The sequence below is a fragment of the Diadema antillarum genome, unplaced genomic scaffold (assembly GCF_040938485.1).
Source record: "Diadema antillarum isolate AM-2024a unplaced genomic scaffold, OU_Dant_1.0 seq00000562_RagTag, whole genome shotgun sequence".
Lineage (NCBI taxonomy): Eukaryota > Metazoa > Echinodermata > Echinoidea > Diadematoida > Diadematidae > Diadema > Diadema antillarum.
The window spans coordinates 207,501-233,630 of NW_027271501.1; the positions used below are offsets into that span (position 1 = coordinate 207,501).

Here is a 26,130-nt window from a genome sequence, read left to right on the forward strand (position 1 = left end):
TCCATTTAATCAAAATGTTTTATTACTTCAACCATGAGGACAAAAACATACTAGAGTAACTTAAGATTCTTTGAACTAGATCCATTTTTCCATGATCAGTTATAAACTGGCTGGAAAGTATGACACGTAATAGAATTACAGCGCTAGTTTTGTTTACATGGCAAATGTATGTGTACACATTCCAAATTTTACAGCCATTCAACAGCTGCATCATCGTGTATGGCATTAATCCAATGGTGAGTCTGTTGCTTCCCATTGTATTATGGCTGACAGTAGATATAAATAGTATTAAGGTTAATATCCAATCTTTTGATGTTTGTTGAGCACTGATATTCAGTTGGGCATATCAAATCACTGATCGAAAAGAAAAATGGTGAATGTGCGATAACACTGTATGCCATGCAGTGACTACAAGGGAGATGCGGTGAAATGTCAGGAATGGTACCGGTAGTCCAAGAGCGTTTAAATGTATGGTGATATATTGAAATCAGTAAATTGTTCTCCTTCCCCAGCAGCCAAAGAGTAACAAGACAGTGCCCATCTGCATGCATGCATCCAGTCACCCAATGTGGCAGCTTGGACGTCCCTGAGTAACTTCTGCCAAATTTGTTTTCAATAAATTCATTTCTAGGGAGCTTGGCACACAGCTCTCAGCAAGGACCACAGGCATTATAACTCATTCACAGCAAAGTTCTGACATACACCAATAAAATCATCACTTGCAAATGTATGTACATTGTACCTTTGAGCACTAAAAGAATATGTACAACTATCTCACCTGTGTGTATGTCTGTGAGTGTTTGATGTCAAAGTATTTCCAGCATTCACCCCAGAACGTGGCGTAGTTATCCACCGACCACTGCCACAGCTCCTCGTAATTCTCTGTCATGGAGAGATAGAGAGCAACAAAAGGAATGGTTGAAAAATCTCAGATTTAAAATCACCTTCATCATACCAGCGTCTCAGTCCAGATACCCTCATAGTGTGAATCAGTTCACCAACAGACAAATTCATCTAACTCACCGATCTATGCTATTCATTTAACAATATCTGATTGATGTATTCAAATTTGTTCATACTTCTCCTCTGGGGTGCTAGTTACTAGCAGTTTCTTTAAACCAGTTCTTCTTACACACACATTAACTCATGGAATCCAGTTTGTATTTTAGCTGTTGCAACTTAAGTCAGACAAACTCAGAGAAAGCATTCTGGCTACTAGGTGCAATCTTTGCTGAAAAGATTAACAAACACACAATATGAAATATCAGGTCATCTAGTCATTTGCAGCGAATGTAATGTAGCCATGACATCATGGTTTCGGAGAAAAGAAGAAAACAAAACTTGCTCAAGTCCCAGTCATATCCTGAAATCTAATGAGGCAACTAATGTAATATATTTCCATGTAACTTCAAGACAGGGGATATTTACACTAAAACATTTTATTTTTTGTCCACTGGGGTAATCATTCTAATTAAAATGTCACAACTGAATTTTAAAATGATAATTATCTTGATATAGCCAGTTGTGTGTCCATTTTTCTTTTAGATGTCAACTTCACTTCATATATTTTATGTATCTACTAAGTCTCAATCACACAAACGTTTGAAACAAACCTTTTTGTTCCCTTCTGCACAGAAAAAATCACCATGTGCACAAAAAGAAAAAACAAACTTAGTTTATAAGGAATGGGTCACACATCAGAGTGTTGATCTTTCTCCCACATTAAAAGTCCTACCAGCTGATTCCAGTCACAGTGGAAGATCGGAAACGGTCACCATTAATTTGTGATGGCTTATAAAAAGTGGTGGAAAAATGCTGGTATGGTATAGTACCAACCAACAACACGGAAAATACCAATACACACTGTAGGTGAACAAATTGAGAGAACAAACCCTTCAATAATAAGCTACAGGACAAAATTCAGCCCTAAGCACAGTATTACACCATTTGTTTTTCTTCATTCTCTCATACCCATTTCAGATTGGGAAATTTTCAGGGGGACGAATCCAGCACACGTGTTAAATTTCTTCACTTTGATAGTTTTGTCAGATGAATTCTCATTGAAATATTGTGGTGCAATAAAACCCTCCTACCCCACCCAACAGTTCTAGGCCAATTAATAGGGATACCTAGTGTGAATAGTTTTCTGTTGAAACACACAAAATTAAGCCCACTGCCCTATAACATGGTGTGTGCACAGAGTACCGGTACTGTAAAAGTGGAAATTTTCGCAGTTTTGAAATTTTTGCACATTTCGTGCAACCTGGGGCTAGCGTGAAAAATAAAAGCACACAAATATTTCTGCTTGCCATATGTTTCAGTAGTTCAGATTAGGCTCCTTTATGGCATAGGCCTACAGTATGCTACGGAGATTGGCTTTGATCAGGGTTTCATTGGCTTTTTGGTCTTGATGGCAGGCTGAAAGAAAATCATCCCTACCAAGCACAAGTTAGTTTAGCCTCAATGACAGTTCTACAATTAACCAACTAGTAAAGTCAGTTTGAAAGGGGCACGAGACTCACAAGGGGGAATGCTGATTGCTGCTAGGGGGTGTCTGCTGTTTCTTATGGGATGTCTGCTGTTGCTGCTCAGGGGAAGTGTTCAAACAGCAATGTCCGTCCAATAACAAGCATTGCCACTGCTATTTGTGTGTGTCTCATTACTCTGAAGTATTCAAGGAAATTGATTGCTTATATTGATAGGTAGATTGACTATCAATCAGCCTACTGGAGTACCCTACTACAATCAATCTTCTGGCAGGGGCACTTTCATTCATCAACAGCTATGAACATCATGTGTGTTTAGACCCACTCTAGAAAACAAGCAATGAGTTACTGGCAAGAGTTATGGTAAGTGACACCTAATTGGGTCTTTTCATCAATGAATGAAATGACCCGTTACAAATAGGCACCCTGTACAAAGCCTGCCGCAAATGGGGAATGGGGAATAACCATACCCATGGCACAACTGGGCTGCATATATGATAACTCAGCAAAATTAACTACCTAATCGTTCTTGTAGACAAAATGGCCACAATGACTGAACTTTAGTTCAGTCCTAGTGGCCATTTTGTTAACTAATTTCATCTGGTGGACCATTATGACACATAATGGTCAGTCATATGCAATCGGTTTGTCATCTACTACTGGAATCAGTTTTGTGCAAAGCTTATTATGGCTATGATGTACCTGGTCTGAAACTCTGTTTGAACACACGCCTTCAACAGGCTTTTTCCCACTGCCTTGGCACACCAATGGCTTAGATGTGTTTTGTTTACCATGTGCAGGGGGTTACAATAACACACACAGGCAAACAGATGCTACCCAAGTCTTAGCACTATTAAAGTTGTGCATACAGCATCCAACCTAACGTCCAGTCCTAAGCTATGATTGTCTTCAAGGTCAAAAGGGAGATAGATGTTTGTATATTACTTTATACATCCCAGGCAGGTCAACTAGAATACAAGACAAAATATTCTTGGTGGTGGTGTGTAGTGTTAGCTTTGAACAAACATTTGTTGAACTTTCCAGTTTTAATTTGAAAAAAGTTCCACATATAGCCTTTATTGAAAGTGGTCTTATGAAGTACAAGTATTACAAATAAACCCTGTATTCACTTACATTATTCATTAACTGCGACCAGCCCCAACGCTACACTGTGCACAAGGAGCGCCCCGGGGTTTATTCATCAAGTATGTTAACTGCGAACAACTCAAATGCAAAGCTCCCACATTTTAACTGTGTGAAGTAGTGCCCCGGGGTTACAAATATGTAACGTATGCTATGTACATTATCGTACATGCTCAATACAATCACATCATAATTCATTATTTTGGTATAAGTACACATATCACATGAAACACTTGCTATCCATGTATGCAGAATCTAACAATATTAACATTTAACATCTCATATCATTTTTTAACACTCTTCAACCTCTAACTACAAATGGTCACTTCTGCTATTTCCCACAGGAACAGAATCGAGATTTAAAATTAAAAACAAAATGGGAAGCTTCAAATCAACCAAATGCATAGATGGATCAATATGCTAATCGCTATGATTAGGTTTAAGCAATTGTTAAGTCGGGTAATTTTTGAAAGAGGGCTTTAACCCATATAGGGCCAACTACGGGATATTCAGTAGTTCGTCTGAACGCCGCAGGGGCCACATACGGAATATCCCGTAGTGAATGAAATGACATAACGACATCATTCCAAAGTTCCTTCACCTTCTAACCTTTGACAACATATCCCAGAATGCTTTGCTACCCTGTCTGCGATGATTCAAGAAGGTTCTGTCAGTGGAACGCCAACAATATCGTAAAAATCATTGAAAAAATGTGTGTTTCCATGGAATAATGCGAATAACCATGTAGTGACAGTGGGTGCTATGTACAGCTGTACGGAGTGCTCGATTTTGGATTTTCTGCAGCAGTTTTTGAGGAAGTTTGGACACTTGCATGATTCGACTGTGACAATGTCTAGAAAGCTGACACTCTGATCATATCATTTCCGTACTGGATGTGTAAAATTACAACATTTGCTATTTTTAATCCATGAATGAAAGCAAACAAACAAATTAATTTCGTAACTTTTGGATTACTGTACTTCACTTCTGCATTCTGCTGAGTACTACAATGTATGACTGCACTCTGCATTGAATGGCAATATGTCATATACCATTTTAAAGGGAATTTTATCTTCTTTCAAATGATATATAACTTGTTTATGTTTTATTCATTGTTTGTTAATGAAGAGCGATTATTTAGAGAGTTGTCTGCCTGTCGGCGTGTGTGTGCAAACGGTGCCGGGCCACGGCACTGGGGTGTTTGTTTACACAAGTGCGTTGGCCCGATATGGGTTAAGATCTACACAAAAGACTGGAAAGGATCCTTGATACAATTCAAAACTCATGTTTAGGTTACCGAAATTGTAATTTGTAACCTCACAGGTAGGTTCCAGCTTCAACTGGCCCCTAACAACAAGCAACATCCACACACTATAAAGCGCAAGCAAACTAATACGGCGTACAAACACGCGGCTAGCCGACCGAAGAGGCCAGAGAAAAGCTTGCAGCTCGGTCAGACCAGGGAGGTGGAAAGAGACTGCGTACAGCAGCCCGGGTAGCAAATTGTAAAAGATGTCGAAGAATACGTACCGAGATGCAGGTTGTATGTACTGTTTACGATCCCTCTGAATTCATCCATTTTCGTTGCCCGTTTGGGATCAGGTTTCCACATAAGTTGGGGGGTTTCTGCGTCCATAATGTTGAGAATTGTACAAACAAAGATAAACTAGAACAACTATGAAGTTCAACCTTCGGCTCTCCAAACGCGACCGACCCACGACGACCACTCGTACTATAATATATATACTGTGCGCGTACATACTGCATGCATGCATGCGTGCGCTGTGATCATGATGAGGTCCCTTGATCAGCCGAGTTTAAGCCCCGCCCACTAAGACTGAACTCATATTTTCTTCGTCAATTTTGTTTCCTAGTACCACTCCTCTACTTTCGGAAGAGGTACCAGTCAAATATCGTCAATGCAAAGTATGAATTAAATTGATTGGTTTTATAGACTAAATCTTTCTTGCCTTTCTTGTACCTTCAGTTTTTAAATTAAGTGCATGCTTCTATTCAATGAGGGATCAAAGCTGAATGTTGATCCAGTTCACGGGATTTTGCGTGTCCCTTCTCATGCATTACCATGGCTAACTGTTCATCCCGCTGTTCATTGGCTCGCGAAGATCGCACGATGCATGCAGTCAATGAGCACACACGTTCTGTGTGGAAACTGCTCCTACTCGTCGTAGCGTCACGGAGGTGTGTCAAAGGCGTTACCCCATCTTGACCAATCACACGCCGTGTCAACTTTTTTGTTGCCTACGATGTTTTCCTTTTGTTTGCTTTGTGTATTGCGCAAAGTGAGTTGTTTGAGCAAGGAGATGTATGGTTTCCCAGCGCCTTGTGTAGTAAAAGGTACTTTTATTCATTAACAAACATATTTCATTCATGCTAGATATCTACTCTGTCTGCAAGTGTAAATTATAACTGGGGGATCATGATCATGTTCAATGCGCGACGAGAGTTTTAGACGATCATCTTGATAAAAAACATGCAAGGTTGCGTTTAGTTACTCACACTCTGACATGACTTTTTCTTTCTATTCATTCTTCATATCATTATTATTACTATCATCGCAGTGGCGGATCCAGAGGCAGCGCACTGGGAGCGCGCCACTCTTTATTTTGCTTAAAGGTCCAGTTTACCTTTGGGAACAGTGATTTAAAAAATGTTCAAGATATCACTTTTGATGCAAATGTGTAGGTCAATATTATTACAAAACATCCTACCATATACAATTTTCGCAATAAAGCCTAAGATATAAGGAGATATCATTATTTTTCTCAATAAAACATAAGTGTAGACTCTGTAATCTCGAAACAAGCTTATTACATCTATTGTTCACATTTTGTATGTTTAACAATGCTTAACATTTATTATACTGATTAAAATTTTTATTTTTTTTTCTATCCCAGCTCACATTTAAAACTGTTTTGAAGAACTACAAAAGCTGGGTTTGTGTTTCAATTCTGCAAAGGGTAAATAAAGTCTTTCCGGGGTGAGCAACTGGGGGAAACAAAGTTCATGTAAGCAGTTCATTGTTTCTGTCTGCTTTTGTTTTGTATTGTTTTGTTTTGTCTTGTCTTCGAGGGAAACAGAGAAAAAAAATGCTCTGTGCTGACTAATCCTCCTCAAGCACTTTTGCACACAATCCTTTCACATGGAAATCCTTGGTAAAGTGACGAAGGCTGGTTGACATGTGCTGTTCTTGCCACAAGATGGCGTTCCTTCATTCGAGACGTCTAGAGATCATAGCGCAATTTTGGCTGGGAATTCACAATGTGTTTTGCTGGGAAATTCGTCCCTGCTTACTCCAAGGCAAAAGAAAAAAAAATAATAATGAATAAATTAATTAAATAAATGAATTTAAAAAAGTTAATTGCAGCGTGAAAAATGTTGATGAAATGTCACGTGGTACAAACAAACGAATCCATGTAGTCATTGTTATTATCAAAGTAGACACGCGATCAATGTTTACCGTTTGTGTTTCGGGTCACAGCAGACAAATTATACATCTATCGTGCTAATCTTTGATAAAGGTTAACCAGTTGACTTTATTAACAACAACAACAACAAATTGATTCCACATAAACACAAAATTCCACCATGCACCTTTCAACATGACACAAATATTTATGAGACTTCACAGTTGATAACTTGGCAACTAAAATTAGTGACATGATAACGTCATCTTTGATTAAACTTGTCTAAAATCCATTGTTTGTGGCCAATAATATAGCGTTTCGTGAAAAGTATGGTAATTCTATAATTCAATAAATGAAGTAAGAAGGGGTGGGGTCTGATGCTTCAGCTTTCGTCAGATAAAATCAAGGCTGAATGATTCATGTATAATGTGATCGTATTTGTAGTAGCAGATGCAGATAATAAGCATAACAGTCCGTATGATTCATTCAGGTGTTACGGTGACATTCAAATTTTACTACTACATTGTAATTCCTTTCACACAGAAATCTCAGTTTCTCTTGAACAATTTTAAAGTGTGTTGCCCACCCAGGGTTGCCCATTGAATATCTTGGTAAAGTGTTACCGTATGCGGGGTCATCTTGCTTCAGCGGTTACTGTAAGGACGTTCCTGATAGAGGGCGTGATCATAGCAGCTCTCCTCGTCTGCCCCCTTCATGAATGACTGCCTTCAACCTGATAGGGCCTCCGACGCGCAAGGCACAAAACTGCAACATCCAGCAACCTCTTAACAAACCCGATCGCTTAACGGGCAGTAGACTTTGTTCGTAGGCAAAGATTGATATCTAATTCAGAAGAAAAACTATTTTGTTCCTCGTAAGAACGGAAAGAAAATAAAAACAAAACGTGGTGTTCTAACTTGCAGATCCAAAATATAAAAGTTAATGAATAATAAATGACCCCCTCCCATACCGAAAAGGAAACATCATTATAATTGATATGACTGTATTCTGCACACACAATAAAAAAAAGAAAAAAAAAACAACACACAAGCGCTCATTCAGTCCAAAAGCGACGCAAAACGAAACAAGTATGTATGGAAGTTACATTCTCAATATCATATTCAGGAGGTCTGAGAAATAACGAGACTCTTTAAATCTATTCAAGATGTAAGGAAAAGCTATTTTATAATAATTATAAGCATAGCTATTGTTACATGATTATTTTCATCATTTTTGTTATTATATTGTATTGCATATTTCACCTGGTATTCAGGTAACATATCCGATGTTTTTCATGTTATCTAAGTATCATGGATTGTATAATAAACTAAGAAAGAAAACTAGAAGTCGTTGACACTTTAACAAGAATTACTTACTAAGAGTCGCATAGACAATGAGTATTTTTGTCAGTTATTTTTTTGTAAGTAGCATTTTCATTTTTTTCTCCTTAATCTTCTTACCAGAAAAGATGTTGCAAAATAGTTTGTTACTCGACGTCAATTCAGAAATCAGTCGGAGAAGAGTATAATGATCTTTCTCAGAATGAAAACTTACATGCCTCAGTTAACTTCATATGCATGGCCTTGACATTTCCCAAGGCTTTCTTTCTTCTTGTATCTATTTTTTTTTTTTTTTTTTTTGCTTAGCATATACGATTTAACAATCAATGAACAAAATTACATGCACCAGAGTGATAGACCTACCAATTTTTATTTTCTTTTTGATTTTTAGACAAACATTATTTATCTTGGTGGCAGTGCGGAAGACGTAAACGTTTGAAACATCGGGAAAAAAAAAGAAGCGATTTGGGGTAAGAAGACCAAGATGTGGCTCATCATCATAATCATCAGAGAGGAATTTAGAAGAAAGATCATCAATATAACCAACGTTCAACGTTCAATGACCTATGATGACAAACAAACTAACAGATAAACAAACTTAAAACTTCTTTGTTTGGCCACCCATGATAGCTCCAAACGTTTATGTCTCTTGATTTCGTAACACTGCATAGAAGTGAGAAGATCCCATAACAATGTGATTATCTCACGGTGTGCCAATCGATTGTTAAAAAAGTATAAAGTAGATAGAATAGAACAATATTCTCTTCTGTTGTGTCTTACAAAAATCGAGAACGTAAAATCAAGTTGAGGAATCGACTTTGTAGACCTGTAAGATCAATCCTAATCCCCGACCATACAATGCATCCCTCCCCCTTCACCACCCTCCTCCCGCTCCCTATTCTTTACCAATCGATCGATCTCAGGTAATGGTCAACTTTAATCAATGAACAATAGTGTGGCAGATAAAGCTGGCAGTAACAACACACGTTGAATGTAATTCAGTATCACGCGGGGTTTCACACGGCTTGGTAGCACTTAAGCCCCCTCTATATTCAGTGGATTGGATCGTTTTTTGTTTTCTGCCTATTCTTCCCGATACATAAAGAACTGATCTGATCGGAGTGCGCGAAGAAGACAGCTCAATAAATGTCTCTCAGACAATGTATACCTTTCTGGGTTGTCCAAAAGAACGCGTAAATTCTTGCGATAAGGGAAGACTTACGTTGATATTTCAACACAGAAGATTTTAAAAGGCCATCGTTCCTTTAAAAAAAAATCAACACACACACACACACAAACAAAACAAAAACGGTGTGCAACTGCCTCGCAGTCTCATGGCTGGTGAATGTGTAGTGACTATACTGCATGTGGCCAAGAGAGGGAGTGAGAGGGGGTGGGAGTTCGGTCTGTGGACATTGGAAGATTCGTGGATTTGTAGATGAATATGATACTGGTCGATTGGCGCGGTAGATCAATAGAAATATTCAGATAGACATACATGCAGATGAATTGCTATCTATTAACTAGAGAGAGATAAAGATAGATTGATAGATAGAAGGGTAGAAAGATACATACATGTAGATAGAATAACAGATGGACACACACACACACACACACACATATATATGCATATATATATTACATATGTATATATATATATATATATATATATATATATATATATATATATATATATATATATATATATATATAAGAGATAGAGATAGGAGTTAAGAGAGAGAGCGAGGTTGATAAAGACTCGGTAGTTTTTGAGCATCACAAAAAGTGAGAGAGAAATGTGTGCAAAGAAAACGGAGCGCATCAATAATGCCACGACAGGAAAAAATTTGCATATTCCTCATATGACCTTGCTCAGCAGCCAGGAGAAATCTTTTCACTGTCGGAAGTATCGCTATAATGAATACCTAATAACTTATTTTGTCGGCATCTCTCCCAGAAATACAAAGTGATCGCATTACAATAGCATGAATGCGGGCGCTGTGGTGCAGCGAGGCTACACCATTATTGGCCGAGTGTGCTTTTCGATCTCTTTAGCGGCAGATTAATAGCGTGGTTTTACAGACCCTTTCTAGAATTACATCCTCACAATCATACACTAAAATGACTAAATAGACTATAAAAGGCTATGTCAGTCATCCATTGCTGTGTATTTTTAAAATTTCATAGACAGCTGTATTATCAGTATTCACATAACCCTTACAATTTAGGTCATGGACAGAATAATCGTCTAAGAGAAACTTAAATATGTCTATGCTAAGACTACGTGATGAGCTACAGTCAAACCTACCGCCCCGTAAACACTTTACACACAAACCACGCGAAATGAATGCGGCTAGACTCCGTGGAGAGCACTTCGACGCACAGATAGACACACACACACATGCATTATCGCACCTCACCCCTGTACAATGTGCAGGCTGCCCACATGCACACACTCAACCTGAACGAACACACACATACACACTGCCATCAACATACAACGTGAGTACGATCCCGAGTGTGCAAAGAACTCGCCGCCTCATCTCATTCAGAATCTCACAACAAAAGCTTGCCCGGCCACAAGAGCAGAATCGCTGCAAAAGACATCTACGATTTCTGGCTGTTCGGGGAAACGCGAGCAAAAGCTATGATTTGTTAGCCGAATATTTCAGAGATGCAGGAAATTTTCCAATCTCAGTTTGTCATAATATGCCTTGGATTATCTACCCTTGGACGCGAAGCAGGCGATAAAAAGAGCACCGACTCCCCGCCGTGCAGCGGGTGTGATAATTCCACATCGAGTTTATGGGAGACACGACTGCGGAGCGATCCCCGGTAAATCAGATGCACCGACTTGCTGACTGCCCTTGTTAGCTCTACAGCCACTGGACGTAGGAAGCGAGCGAGCTAACGACTCCATTAACGTGCATTTTGTAGCTGGAGCAGAACGACCAACTACACTCCTTTACCGAGATTAATCTTTTCTGGTCGTAAGTTAGTCTGAGGACACAGCAAAACTCTCCAAATGGCGAGGATACATGATGTCTTTGTAGCTTTTGCAATCATGCAATATGCTAGTTGTCTGCAAGGTAAGATGGTTATTTCAATTCAGTCTTCTCGATCTCAGTCATAGGGCTGCTACTATTCTTCAAGATTTGTGAAGTTTGAGCAAAGTAAATGATGTAGAACATTATGTGATTTTCTCTGATTGGAAGTTAATGCAAAACAGATAAGGGCCAGGATAAGAATTTGTTTTCTCTCTCTCCAGAAAAAAAAAGGGTCATAAAGTCTGTGTGAGAAAGCAGTGTGTTGATGTAAAAACTTTAACTTAGTTGGAACTACAAAGTGTACATGTAGACTATTTAAATGGAATTTGACAAATACGAATCAAGTACAACTTACAACTACAAGTCTTGTGTCTACTAGTACTATGTCTTGGATTATTTGAACATCAAAAAGTAGGGGAATGGTACTATAAAAGCATTATAAGAAATACTGCTACCACTGCACCACACTACCACAGCCATTGAGTTCTCTGCCACATTTTGAATTTTAATGAAATGTGTGTGATGTCTTTTTTTTCCCCTCCTGGATTTGTTCTACATTATGATATGTCAGTATTTGGCAGCTACAGACAAGGCATATTTACACTTACATGTATAGGGCTTACAGAGTGCATTGATTGACCGAAACCTTTTCAAGTTAACACTTTGAATATACTGCACATCAAATGACAATTGTGCATTCGGTCCTTGTGTTGTCATCTTAATATAAACATCAAAACAAATAATGTGTTACATCTAGAACTGCACAAGAGATGTCTTTGTCACATGGCCACCTCAGCTACCCGATATTCCATATTTTGACTGAGCCATTGAACTACTGCAACAGAGACTCCAACTCTCCCGTTTTCGACGGGAGATCTCCCGCCGAAAGCCCATTTTTGCACAATCTCCCGTTCTCCCGTTTGAGATTTGATTTCTCCCGCCCTGGCTCTGTGTCTCCCGGTGGAAAGGATTTCTTACTTATTTCTATCGTATGTTGAAAAAATAAGCCTTAGATAGCACCAGAGAACATCTAGAATCCTAGGAACTTCGCGCTTCGCACACATCAACTTGGAGTCTCCCGTTTGCTAGGGGTTTCGGGCGGGAGAATCTCCAGATCAGAAGGTGGTTGGGGTTGGAGTCTCTGCTGCAATGTTCTGCAAAATTACATTCTAAGTGTCCTGTAGTCTTTGTATCATATAGACTCTACATGTACGTGTGCAGTTTTTACGTTTTTTTTTTCTGTAACATCTGTTGCTGGTGACAATTTTCATTAAAAAACAACTTTCAGGAGTCGAGTCAGAGTGTAACTTTCGCAAAAGGTGCAAGTACACTGTATTAAGATGCAATGAGCATAAATGGATAGAGATGCATTTACAACTTTTTACATACAATTGTAATTAAGAGACTGACAGACTTATCAATGTATAGAAAGAGAAAGTACGGGTACCCTGTCACAATACATTTTGTAACAGTAAATACACAATTGCAGATCAAGGACAGGGATTGAAGAGCTCTTCTCGACCACAAGATCAGTGTATCTTGTTGTCGGGGATATGTTCCACGGAGACTTATATCAGGCTTCACTAAATTCCCTCTTTATACAGCTGTAGAAGTTTAAGAGAAATGATAAAAGACTCTGGCTAAACAGATTTTCCTATCCAAAGCTTCTCATGAGTATTCATTGCTCTTCGTCTGAGGATTGTATCATTAAAAGACCACTTTTTTGTTATCAGAAATGTTTCTTTCATGTCATTCAACAGTAAACATTGTACTCTTTACTACTCCTTCTTCTCTGATGTACTTTATGTTCTTTTGGTGGATTTTAATAATGTGCAAGTAATGTCGATCCCGCTGTACATATTCCTTCCTCCAACCTGTCATGCCACCAAGATTGTTCCTCTTGACTGAAATATTCCCAGGATGCATGTTTACACACAAGTTTAGGTACCTAGTATGTACTTGTATGCTTCCCCACCCCCATTTCACAAGACCGGCTGCCTTCTGCCTTGATCAAATGAGCACACAATATCACAGACTCTCCTCTGTTCACCCTACCCCTCTATCCTATGCACCCCATCCCCAATCCATCCAACTCCTTCCTCAGTGTCTGGGACTGTCCACCCACCTTTACCAGCACTCTACCCACCCCCAGCAAGCCTACCAATTCTGTCCTTCTCTTCAGTCTACATTTTGGACTACCTGGTACCTCTCTGGTCCACCTACAACATGTGCCCTTGTCTGTCCACTAAACTATCCCCTTTTTCTGTGCACCCAACAGCTCTTCCAGTCTACACCAAGTCCACATTCCCTTCCATATAAACCTCTCTGTTCTTCTGTCAATCCTTCAGACCTCTCTTCAATCCAGCCCTTCTCAGTCCGCCCCTTCCTCCTCCTTCCGCACCAAACTCCACTTCCATATCATTTGCCAAGATCAATACTCTGTTTCAGTGTCTACAAAGTGAGTGATCTTTATGACATCCAGATTTAATTACAGATAAGCTCTGTATGAGTGCATGCCAACAATATCTTGTCGGGTGGCAAAAAACGAACAAAGCCAGAGGCAGTATGTATTCAGAGTGAATTCATCTGCGATTTACTGAAGAGATAATTTTGATGTATTCTTTTTTTTCTGTACTCTTGTTTGCCTTTCAATGTTGAGTTGCTGTTTTGCTTTCTGTTTTGTTAAATGTCTGGAGTTTAGCCCTATTGCAGTCGTAATAATACTTGCTATCGGTACTGGAAGCATATCATTATAGAGATGCTGAAATCCTTCACAATATCTACATGTATGGAAGAGAGTCAGTTATTCAGTATTTGCATAAGTTTGGAGATATAGCTATTTTAATGCTGTTTTACAAGTGTTTGAATTCTAAGGCAAAATCCTACTCTCCCAAAATTGTACATACATTTGTACAACTGTATCAAAATAAGCCTATCTCGACCAGTAAGATTTCCTTTTCTTAGTGTTTGTTTTGTTTTGTGCTTATCAAGGATGTGGCAAAAGTTCAGGTACTTTAATCACAAATCCCATAACTGAAGGATCTATATACTGAAGTGTGGATCTTTTTGTTTGGACGATCCCCCCCAGCCTTTAACTTCTTTCAATGTTCAGGTACGCTTGAAAATATATGCTATTCTCTATACTATTGGGTTCGAAGTTTTTGATTGTTTGTGATAAAAACTTCTGGTTTGACATCAAAATTTTAGGCCTATTTATTACGAGACAATTGTGTCAAAAAAAAAGAACATCTGCAGTGTGTGTAAGCCTCAGACTACCAGTCTCAGCTGTGTTAATCTGAAACATCCTGTCTCCCATTATCCATCACAGTATTAGTACTTGTAAGATGACTCTTCTCACTTTATCAAGTCATACTCAATGTTATTGGGATTTTGGGTAAAAGCATCATGATTAGGAGGGAGAAAAACCTTTGATACTCAAGCACATGATTCCTGTGGCTGTCTATTTATACTGCGATTCCAAAAGTGTGTTTTACACAAATTGGTATTGGGAAGTACATGCACTGTAGCTGAGTATTTTCAGAAGTTTGGCTTGAAACTTCTGCCTGGGCAGATGTTTGGTATGAAAGTGAGAGAACTGTAGTGATGTATGTATTGAAAACTTGTTGAAAACTGGCAAACAGTGATGAAATGTACAGTACACTCACAACATGGGTGAGGAGACTATAAAGTTACATAGTCATTAGGAATTGAAGCAATGACAACTAAAAGTAAAACTATTCGTAAGACAAGAAGAACATAGCTCCTAGACACTTGCCTTTTAGAAGTAGGTCCTACATGTATTTCTCATAAATCCATTATGGCCATACATCATTGGTATTTTATGAGAGAAATACATGGAGTGTGTATTGCCCTGCTTGTCATTGTTGATTCATTGTGTGTGTGTGTGTGTGTGTGTGTGTGTATGCCTGTGTGTGTTTGGAGTTTGCTATGGTTGCTGTCTGGAAGTCATATTAAGTTACTTAATTATGCTCAAATTCTCACTTTCCTGTTTCTTTTGTTTCACTATCTTAGCTCAGGTTTCCGATAGCAGACATCCAGTAAATATGATTCCACCCTCAGGTTTATGATAAGATTTTGAGTGTACATTATGGTGGGGGAATCAAATAAAACTGCTCATCAACAGGACACTGTTTCACAACAAGTTGTCAGTCTCTGATTAATACCATAGTAACAGTCAGTGACCGAAGCTTCTCAGCCAATCAAAACCAAGGATTTTACAGGGCTGACAACTTTCATGAAACGGTGCCCAGCACTGACTCAGAGCTGATTACCTCTCTTCAATTAGCGTCAATCAACGCTTGAATCTGGCTCATCTGTTCATTTGTACATGTACCGTACATGTTCCCAAACTGTTGGTTCATTCCCTTGCCAAGCCACAGAATGTCTTTGCCCTTATCCGCAATGTTGCGAGAGACCGTGATCCCCTGAGTTTAGTCAGAGAAACTTCCGCGGCAACGTGGTGTCAGCCCCCTCTACCCCAGATTAGAGGAGAGCGATCCTCAGCAAAGCAAACATTTTCACCAACACTGTAACAGCCTAGCCCCAGGATTACTGCAAGTTGGGTTTCCTCTACCAAGGCTGGGTTACATCACTGTGTTTAGGTTAACGATCAGGTTACCTGAATATGTTCTGAGGGGAGGTGCCAGACAGTTAATTTCCTCCTGATAACATTGAAACCTTTTTTTGAGGCAGTCAGCTCTCTGCAGCATTCTACAGCTACATAAAAGAACTGAGGAGAGGGGGGAGAGGGAATGATTTGAACTTTTACTTAATTGAGATGTGTTGAATAGCCAAGCCTGCCTGACCGTCAGTGACTCGATGTGAAGGACTAGTCTAGATTCAAGGATACTCCTGTTTTGGTTCTCATATATTGAACATGAAGTAAAATCTTCAAACCGTACATGTACATTTACACGAGTAGATCTGTATTTTCATGAATTACATGTACATCTCAATTTGTGCTCTATGATTTGTTCTGCCACTTGGTTATTCTATTTAGCATAGTTTAGTGAAGTGAAGAAAAGAAGCAAAATAGAAGACATATGGTGCAGATTGCATTATAATAGAATGGCAATTTGGTATCTCTCTTTTTGGCTTGTAGGACGTGATATTGCCTACAAAAGAAGAATTACAGCCGAAAATTGTAACTAGGCCATGCTTAACAAATCACCCTCTGTTTATGTACCTTTGGTAAGGGTTGGCATTACCAGTGTGACATTCTGCCATACATCACTCTTTGTCTCGTTCTTTCCTTTCTGCTGCGATTCAGGCTTGTGCTGCTGTCAAGTTTGCCCGCATTTTGAGATGATTCACAACTGTATCAGTTTTTGCTGCAAAATTGAGGTCAGAATTTGGCACTCTGGGGTCAGGTCCCCGCTTGCCCGCCACCCCCTGTGATTGGTTGGGGCATAGGGAGGCTCTGAGGGTGGTATTCCAGAGGGGAGTGGGGAGGGAGGGATGATTGGGCTTGGGAGGTGGGGGGGGGGGGGGATTTGTGAGGTGGGGTGGGATGAGGTTCAGTGTGTCATGATTTCCTATGATCTTGGTATATACAGCATGTCTGTCTTCATTTAGAATGTCGCCCTCCCAAGTGTTGTTAACCCTCAAACTCTTATTGCAGATAAAGATCACGGAGGCAGTCAGAAAGAACGGCTTGTTTCAAATTTTGACCTGGTAACTGCTCCTGTGTGGGTAATGTGAAAGTGAATTGAGATGTGTAATGAGTGTATGCTCCTCTTCATTGCTACTCCTACTTGCTGAAAATTGAGGGTTTCTATAGGCCTACTTATAGCAAAGAGGAAACTGGTGAATAGGCCCCTATATCTTACCCATACACAGAGAGACTATTTCCTCTTCATCTTTGTTTACACAAATTATTTAGGGCCTATGTTCATCTTTTTGTTATTATTATTATCACTATCATCATCTCTTTTGATTTTGCTGAAAGGTGTGTGTCACAAAAAATTAACAGTTCATGATAAACAAACTTTTACTATAAAACAAATATCTGAAATCAATACATTTGGATTTTATTTACATTGACAGTGGCAAGGTGTTAAAGAACAAACAAACAACAAAACACTTTGAAAGTGGGTAGTTTTAGGAAGTGTCCATTACTAAGGGCCTACAACACAAGTCCTTACAACGTACATACTTTTACCCTGTGTATTTATGGACGAAATAAAGGAGATTTGGTCATTCTTGGTATATATGAGGTTTTGCCTGCCCGCAAACTACGACTATCAATTCTGGTACATTTTGCAATGTGTATTTAGATATTATTCAAGATGTAAACTAGTAAGATCAGTATTGACAGTTTGATGTGATTGGATTCTTCGGAGATGTATTGAAATTGTAGAAATCATGCACAAACATACTTTCAAAGATGAAAGTGTTAAAATAAGAAAGAGACAATGCAGATGAATATCTACCAATTTTTTTTAATTTAACCCCCCCCCCCAAACTTATTTGCCATTTTATGGATTTCACTCAAATGAACAGAGCCTATGAAATTAGAGATGGCATTTGGATATGTCCAAGTTTGTTACTAGAATCAATGGTACTGGATAGTTGCAGGGGATGCTTGCAGCAGTCTGCACATTCCTGGGCAAAAGCTCAGCTTTTCAGATGTTTTCATTTTCCCCCCTCGTCTCCTTTGGGACAGCCACATCCATTGCAAATCAACAGACCAAGAAGAGAAAAAGGGAAAAAAAAGTCAAAAACAGGATTAGAGAAAGAAAGGCATTTGACGGGGGCGAGGTAAGCTACAAGACATGGCATTTCACATTTTGTCTGAGCTGCTATTTCCGAAATAGAGTTTGTCTCGTTTGTCAGTGCCTGAGGTATATTTTCCTATTCGTGTCTTCTGTATGCTAAAACTCATCTCGTATACCCTCACAGTGTCTGTAGTCAACTGGTTTGATTAGAGATATTAAAAATGAAGGAACATTATAATGCAAATAATGGATTTTGTCATTTTCACCTTTTAAAATTACATTAAAAAAGTCCAGTTTATTGTGTTATAATATGAATATCACATGATAAACCTTTTCTGCACATGCAATCAAATGAGGTATGTGATTTCCATGACATGATAGAACCAATGTACGTAGTGCCTACTATCATCACATCTATTCTTACTGTATAGGCCTACTCCATATATTCAGCGAGTCTGAATTTTTGCGAATCGGGACTTCCTAACGATTTTGCGAGTGGTTAAATTTGCAATCGTGGAGTATAGTACTGAATGGAGAAAATGTACAATTATGTATACGTGCACGTCACTTTCATATAGGGATCAGAGTCAATGTTTTCGTGTGTCTTTGAATTCACGAATAGCACCTGACTCGCGAAATTTGTGAAAATAAAAACCTTGTGAAATATTTGCATGTATACAGTGCCCTCCTTTCTGTATCAATACATCATAAGGTCCTAAACTTCAATGGCATACCTTGCTGTTATTTATTCATCAGTAATGATACATGATACAGCTACAACAAGCATAGGCCTATATAATATGCACAAACCAATTGTATTACAGCAAAGAAGGCTTGATTTTAATCCAGTTTTGTGCCTTCTCAAATGTGAAAAATAGTATTGCACATTTGCACATGTGGAACTGTTCAGTGCAGGGCAATGTGCAATGCAACAATCAAACAAAACCACCGAAATTTTATCCAATATTGAGAGGAAAAGAATAAATTTCTGAGGATTAACGGGAAGAAAAGAGCTTGATAAAGAAATAAAGACGAGAATTCCAAGTTCACTTGCTTTCAATTTGCGAATCAAATTGGCTTGCCCCAGCACCTTTCATCACCGTATTATTTTGTCAGTCTTACTTTCTCTCCTGAAATACTGGTCCTCTCATAGTCTCTGTACCAGACCTTTTATGAAATTTATCATGTACTTTTGCATAGCAGTGATGATACACTGTTGGGTTTTAAAGCCCTTTTTTTGTGGAGAGTGGAACAGGTTTCCATAAAACAGACTCAGACATATCAATAATTGTAGAATGTTGAAAAGTGATTTGTAATCAAGGGTAGAACCATGTCAGTCTTAAATCTTATCAAAGAATCGCTTCCCAGTAATAAAGATTTAGGATGCAAGCATATTGAGCCTGATTTCAATCATGGTGAAAATATGATGTAGATTGATAGAATCTTGCTTCGTAGTATGAAGAACTTGACATACCCTCAGCCGTATTTCCATGCACACATTTTGTGTTGAAGGTGCAAGTGCAAGTACATTGTAGCAACATCAGCTGTATTATACACATGTATGTGATAATAACATATCAGAGAAAGATATGTAAACCATCGTGGCACAAGTTGTCAGAATTTTGCCTTTTTATCATTTAGCTCTGACAGTTCATTAAAGTGTTTTAATTAAATTTCTTAAATTCATGTGAAACAAAAGGGTTTGAACATGTCTGAAACTACACAACAGTAAAGGGTTCTGAAAAATAGACTAAGGGATGAGGTCAGGTCAAGAAATAGCCAGATGACATCCTTTTTTTTCCCCTTCTCTTTTTTTTTTTTTTGGGGGGGGAGGGGGGTGCTTATTGGTAGAGAAGTTTAAAAAGAATTGTAAGCCTCGTGAAATTACCTACATATCATGTTGCATGCATTTCTTTTTCTTCTTCATCAAATAGGATTTTCATAGTAATCCTCTTTGGAAGTTTATGTGTGGCTGGGTATGTGTGTGTTTGTGTGTGTGTGTGTGTGTGTGTGTCTGGCAAACAAGACTAGTGTCGTATGATTGAAGAAAGTGACAAATATACAAAGAATGCTATCATTTGAGAAAGAAAAATCTGGAGCAGAGGCAAGAGTGGAAGAACATGTAGGTTTTATATCAAAACACATCGATCAGAAGACATCTAATGGGACCAATATAAAGTAGGAAGGAAAATTAGATTCATGAACATTGTTGGTTTTGTATTGGAAAGTAGGCAAATATTTGCTCTGTATGCCATTACCTTATCATTACTAGGGTGAATATTTGCACTTGCTTTAAACCATGGAATATATTATTCATAATACTACAGATATTGGAAATCTGATTTGCTGTGCTGATAGCAACTTTTGCCCCACCCTCTGTTACTGTGAAAACTAAGATTTACTCTCACGTGTGTCTGTTGTGATACATTGGCGGAGTAGAAACTACAAGTTTCTCGTCACTGTGGACTTTTGATTGGCTTGTGTGCACACCACAATCTGTGCAGTCTTGCCTTGTAGTGACATTCACACCAAAGTGATATAGCAGGATATGACTCGGGAGATTTGCATTGCAATCCGTGCCTCAAAATTTTTGCCAGTGTGGATTTAAAAAGCTCAGTAAATAGCGTGATAAGCGTCATGCTCCAAATCATAAGGAATCTTGCAATTATTTTGTAATTATCACAATTATGTGAGAAATAGTGCAATCATTTGCACTTCAGTGGGGGGTCAGGATGGCAGAGCAAACAGTCTTGGAATCTGTAGACCTACATTGTTGCCACAATGCTAAAATATGTGTTACTTCATTGTAGGTGTGTATCACATTTAATAGGAACTGCTTTGATTGCCAAGTTAATATGTAACATCTTTGTGTCGAACTAATGTTATGCAGGCTGCTATTGAGTCTCCACAGGATTCACCCATTTATACACCCCAGGTAGACTAAACTCAATCTAGTGAAAGCTTTAAATAAGTCTTGATAAATGAGGGAAAAGATGCAGGTGGTTTCCCGAGAAATTCATTCCCATCGTGCTAAGATCTTTCATTGCACTCTATTTTGAGAGAAAAGGATTGAAAATGCTGATTTGGTGATAGTCAGAGACAGAAAAGGGATCATCTCATGTTATAAGGGAGTTCACTCAGTTTTGTTTGTGCAATGCAATCAAAAGGTTATTCAACTCTTACTTCAGTTATGGGGGAAAGGGGGTGACAGGAAAAACATAAAAGGCCAAAGAAGAGAGGGTTTGTGGATAGTGATCCTAGCATTAGTCATTGGCAAGTAATTTGCAGTGGTTACTTTTAGGGCTTGCTTCACAATAGGGGTGGAAAATTAGCTGCCAATTTTACGACCGGTTTGTGGTGATGAGGTTGTAGGTGCGAGGAAGGCGTGGAATGAGATTGGAGAGCGCTCCAGGAAGAGATGAGAGTTTCATGGAAGATGATCAGGGAAAGGAAATCGAGAGGGAGGGATGAGTTGAATTCTGAAGAAGCAGATGGTGGGATGATCTAAAGCAATTGATAACATTCATGTGAGAAGAAATTCACACAGGATTTTGAGAGGAGGAGGAGTTTGATAATTGTAATTATTTCCTACATCCTTTATTTGCAATCAGAATTTGGCAGGGGAATAGTATTTGTGTTATAATCTGTTGCACATATACATGCACAGTTGACACGTACAGTATTGTACATATTGTGTGTAGTGTGATGATTGCATTTTCCATGGTTAGTGTGTGGTCAGTAGTCTGCCAGGCATAGAGTGATATAATGGTGCATGTTTGATACAATTTACAAATGCAGACATGCAACCCTAGTTTAATATTTTATATAGAATGTACTGTAAGTAAACATACATGTACAAGAGTTCAGAAGGTTTTGCTTAGGAACCTCAAAGATGAGAATTATTTTAATAGTAAAAGAATATATGTGTCATGGAGAGGAAAAGATGAAAAGGGAAAGAAAGTTAGAGGAAGAATATCAGACTAAATAAAGGAAACGAGAGTGTTGGAAAAATAGAAAGATTGAAGGAGAAGAATAGATACTGGTAATAAGTTGTGGCCAAGAATCCTTCTTAGCAAGAATTGAAGCTTTCCTTTCCTATTAATCTCACTTATCCATTACCTGAATTGCCACTTCACAGCTCCGCATCACCGCTCCTCGCTTCCTTGTCGAGAGAGCTCGCTGAAGAATCACGCTGCCAATAAACACTCCCACCTTGTGTGCGGTACCACCTTTGATCTGCGCGGCGTCCCACCGCTCTTTTTGCCGATGTGCTTTTGTTAGTTCCCTCTCGCCGCCAGTATTCATACCGTTCCTTCTGCAGCAATCTCGTGTGTGGCATTTGACTTTGGAAGCCCCTTCCAATGAAAGGTCACTTGGGATAATGTTTTGGTGTGTGTTGCAAATGGGTCTGTCTCATGCAGTCTCATGTTTACAGACAGAACACACCAACATTTCCACAGATTTTGATACTGTTTGCATATGAACATCATCCCAGTAATTTTGCTGAAGTTGTATCATAAAAACAACTACCTTATAATCTTGCAAAAATCATATTAAAGCCTCCTACCCTTATGGCATTTATAGTAACTCTCCTGATGAAGGAGTCAAATTTCTTCCTGGCTTGTCAATATTCAAAACCAGAAATGGAGACTCAGAATAAAGGAGAAAAACAAACTATGTTTTAATGATAACTGCATGTAAAGTATAACTTGCTGACACAAGTGTGTGTAGGCCCTATACTACAATCTTGTACATACAGCATACTTCTGCAACTGTGAGGAAGACATTTATTTTGTCTTGAGTTATCGGCTTAGCGAGGCACTGTACAATGTGAGTTAGATTTCTTACATCTTGAAGCTGTACTTATCAGCCTTGAGTAGCATACAACTCTGCATCGGTACTCATTAGCTTTAGAGTGTCAGGAGAGTGTACAATGTACACGGAAGTTGACAAGATACACGTGTACTTAGTGTTTCATCTCTTCATTACATTGTAAGCAAAAGAATGAGAGTCTACACTATTGTGTGGTAAAAAAAAATGTTTCTTCAGTTGAGAGATGTGGAGGTCTAAGAAGACTGGGGGCAACAGAAAAAGAAAGAAAGAAATCAGTAAGTACAGTTACAGTACAGCTGTATGTAGGCTTATTCCATGTCAGATGCTTTGCATTAATCTGGTAGGGCCTATATATAGAACTGGACATCAATGAACTGTTAAATCCAGAAAATGTGATGCACGACTTGTTCATATGAAGGTAGATTCGCAGAAAATGCTAATGACCACAAATTTTGATTCCTCAAAATAGCATGCTGTGTTCAGCCATGCAGTTGCAGTATCATCGACTCTTGATTCCCATGTTGATGATACAGGTAAAAAAAAGGATACTGCCTTTCTGCTGAAGGAGAGTTACGAGTCCTTTATTGGGAAGGCAGAGAGAGTGCTATAGAGGAAGATTCAGAAGGCTTTATTGGATTTTGAGATAGCGTCCATGGTGCATTCAGCGCTATGTAGAATGTAATTGTGACAATCAGGAGTTGAATGGGATGGGTTTGAGCCAGGGAGATTGGATCTTTTCTCCACTGACCTTTTCATCTATCTCTTTCTATTCTTGAGGCTCTTTCTCTCTCTGTGTTTAGTGCTGTATTGGTGACCTCTCCCCGATCTTTCTCACTTTTCCTCGTTGTATGTGGAAAAAAAAAAGCTGTTTTCATGTTAGGTAACAAGGACAGATGAGAAGTTTGTATGAATCTCATTACAAAGGGAAACATCGTCAGTGTTTTCTGGATCAGATATCACTCTTACTAAGTTTAATTTACCCTGTACAGGAGGATGCAAAGACACAACTTAGACACCATTTTCATCCTCCACTATAGCTTTAGGTTTGTGGATTTCTGTTTCTTCTTATATTTTCTGGTCAATTGTAAAATTTATTTAGTGAGATGCATTCATTAGGCCTATACATTCTTCAGCTTCCAGGTTGTTAAATGCCCTGATTCTCAGATTGTTAGCTACATGCTGTATATGGATGCCTCCATTTAATGTTTGTATTTCTTGGCAGTTTTGTTTAGAGGGGATGGCTAGTACCTGATCAGTGGGAATCAGTGGGAATGCTGGGGATGATTGTTCCAATCCTTGTGGTATTCATTTAAGAATACATTATATGTCTATTATTGTTGTGTGAAAATTATTTGCTTCAGAATGGTCTCATATTCAAGTAATGTGCAGTTTAATGTTTCCAGGTTAGCATGCCTGTACAATTGATGGGGTGATCGTTAACAGGCCGTTAACGATCTCCCCGTCACTGTTAAAAAAAAAGAAACATGTAAAAAAGAATAAAACTGTAAAAAAGGAATTGGCAAGACTGTAGCATTTATACTAAGAAAGATAGTTTGAGGTAACTCTATAACTTTTGATATGAACAGGGTTTTAATCCTTGTAACCATTATGTAGAAAGATTAAAGTCAAACTGTGTCTCAGACCTCCTGGAAGAGATACATTGTAAGTTAAGTGTTTTGATGGTGTTTAGGAGTCTTACCTTGTCGAATATTTTATCAATCAATATGAATAGGATTTCATACTGTGACAGCATTGTGTAGAGTTTAAATGTGAACAAGGTCCTTACCCTGTAACAGATCTATTCATCACACAACTCTCATGGTATTAATCACCCTGCAACCCATGGTGAGTAGTGGTAGTGAATAGCTATCATTTCCAGCTAATCCCTGTCTTTACATAGCTGAGGGTCCTCTTCCCTTAAGTGTCCACTTTCTTGGAGCACCTGAAGAGCTCTCGGAGGAAACAATACAAGGCAGTCACAAGGGGCTGAGAAAGGGGCGCTCAAGGCCCCTCTCTACCACCGCCCCCTTTGTCTGATCTCTATTGTTATACTGATAGAGAGGGTATGGAGGTAATGAAAGAAGGGAGGCCAAGTAGTGAAGCTACATTGTACATACTGAGTGTGATTGTATGGGGTGGGGGGGGGGGGGACTAGGGGTTGGGTGGAGGGGGTGGACTAGGGGTTGGATGGAGGGGGTGGACTAGGGGTTGGGTGGAGGGTGTGTGTAGTGAACATCCATGCATTCTCTTTGCACTTACCTCACTTTCCCTTTTCTCTTGGAGAGAGAGAAAGAGAAAAAAGCAAAAGTCAAAGTTTATAGGCAGCAGGACTACCATCATTTTCTTCATGATGGGAGGTTTTTCGGATTTGAGCATGCGCAGAAGCAAATTTTGCACATGGCATACTCAACTTGTCTTGCTTGCGAAAGCTCCCTGATAACATGTATGTAGTCACCGGACATAAACATGAGCATTCCTTTTGAATTGGCCATGACTTTGTAATCACTTGCTCATCATTTGCTGAAATCTCACGTGATTTTTTAATGTCTTTTGCACAGCTTTTCCTGATTTGACCATTCCACTTTTTCTTCCTCTCCTATTTCGTCTTCTGGCCTTTCTACCTTCTCTCTCTCTCGTCTCTCCTTCCTCTATTGTTCGCTATTTTCATTCACTGCTAGAAGAAATACAATGTAGCAAGGTTCATCTCAGTTTTGGCCAGAGTCTTTGCCAACATGCTGGTTTTATTAGCCTTGCGTCCCAGGATTTTATGGCTTTGTTTGCTTGCTCAGAATCAGAGCTCCACTGGGAACACCAGGAAATTTGCCCATAAAAACTCAGAATTTCATGAATCAGGGAGATTGCCGACTCCGCTGGCTCGTAAAAATGAACCTCACAGTTTAATAATGATAATCTTTGTATTAATATATCCTTTTGCGTACAATTTTCATTAGCCTCATAACTTGTGGTCACAAACTCTAAAATGTCATGATACGTCCAGACCATAGTCATAACATCTTCTTTTAAAGCCTAGGCAAGCTGGGAGTGCCGGGCAATGAATCTTCTGATAACAAATACTAGTAGTCAGTTTGATGTAGGATGTGAAGTGGACTACTGTTACA

The 26,130-nt window shown here is 38.9% G+C and overlaps 2 protein-coding genes across 2 annotated transcripts in view; one reads left to right on the plus strand and one right to left on the minus strand.

The window, feature by feature from the left end:
* LOC139735046 (acetoacetyl-CoA synthetase-like) overlaps positions 1-5,319 on the minus strand; it is a 25,279-nt gene extending 19,960 nt beyond the window's left edge. The window contains exons 1-2 of the mRNA XM_071645823.1: positions 5,160-5,319; positions 779-882 (exon numbers count right to left, since the gene is read on the minus strand). Coding sequence (XP_071501924.1) covers positions 779-882; positions 5,160-5,265 — 210 coding nt within the window. The 5' untranslated portion in view covers positions 5,266-5,319. The remainder of the gene's footprint in view (positions 1-778; positions 883-5,159) is intronic.
* A 6,031-nt stretch (positions 5,320-11,350) lies between these two features.
* Positions 11,351-26,130, plus strand: part of LOC139735044 (transmembrane protein 132D-like) — a 74,343-nt gene continuing 59,563 nt past the window's right edge. Inside the window, exon 1 of the mRNA XM_071645819.1 lies at positions 11,351-11,483. Within this exon, the coding sequence (XP_071501920.1) occupies positions 11,420-11,483 (64 nt within the window). The 5' untranslated portion in view covers positions 11,351-11,419. The remainder of the gene's footprint in view (positions 11,484-26,130) is intronic.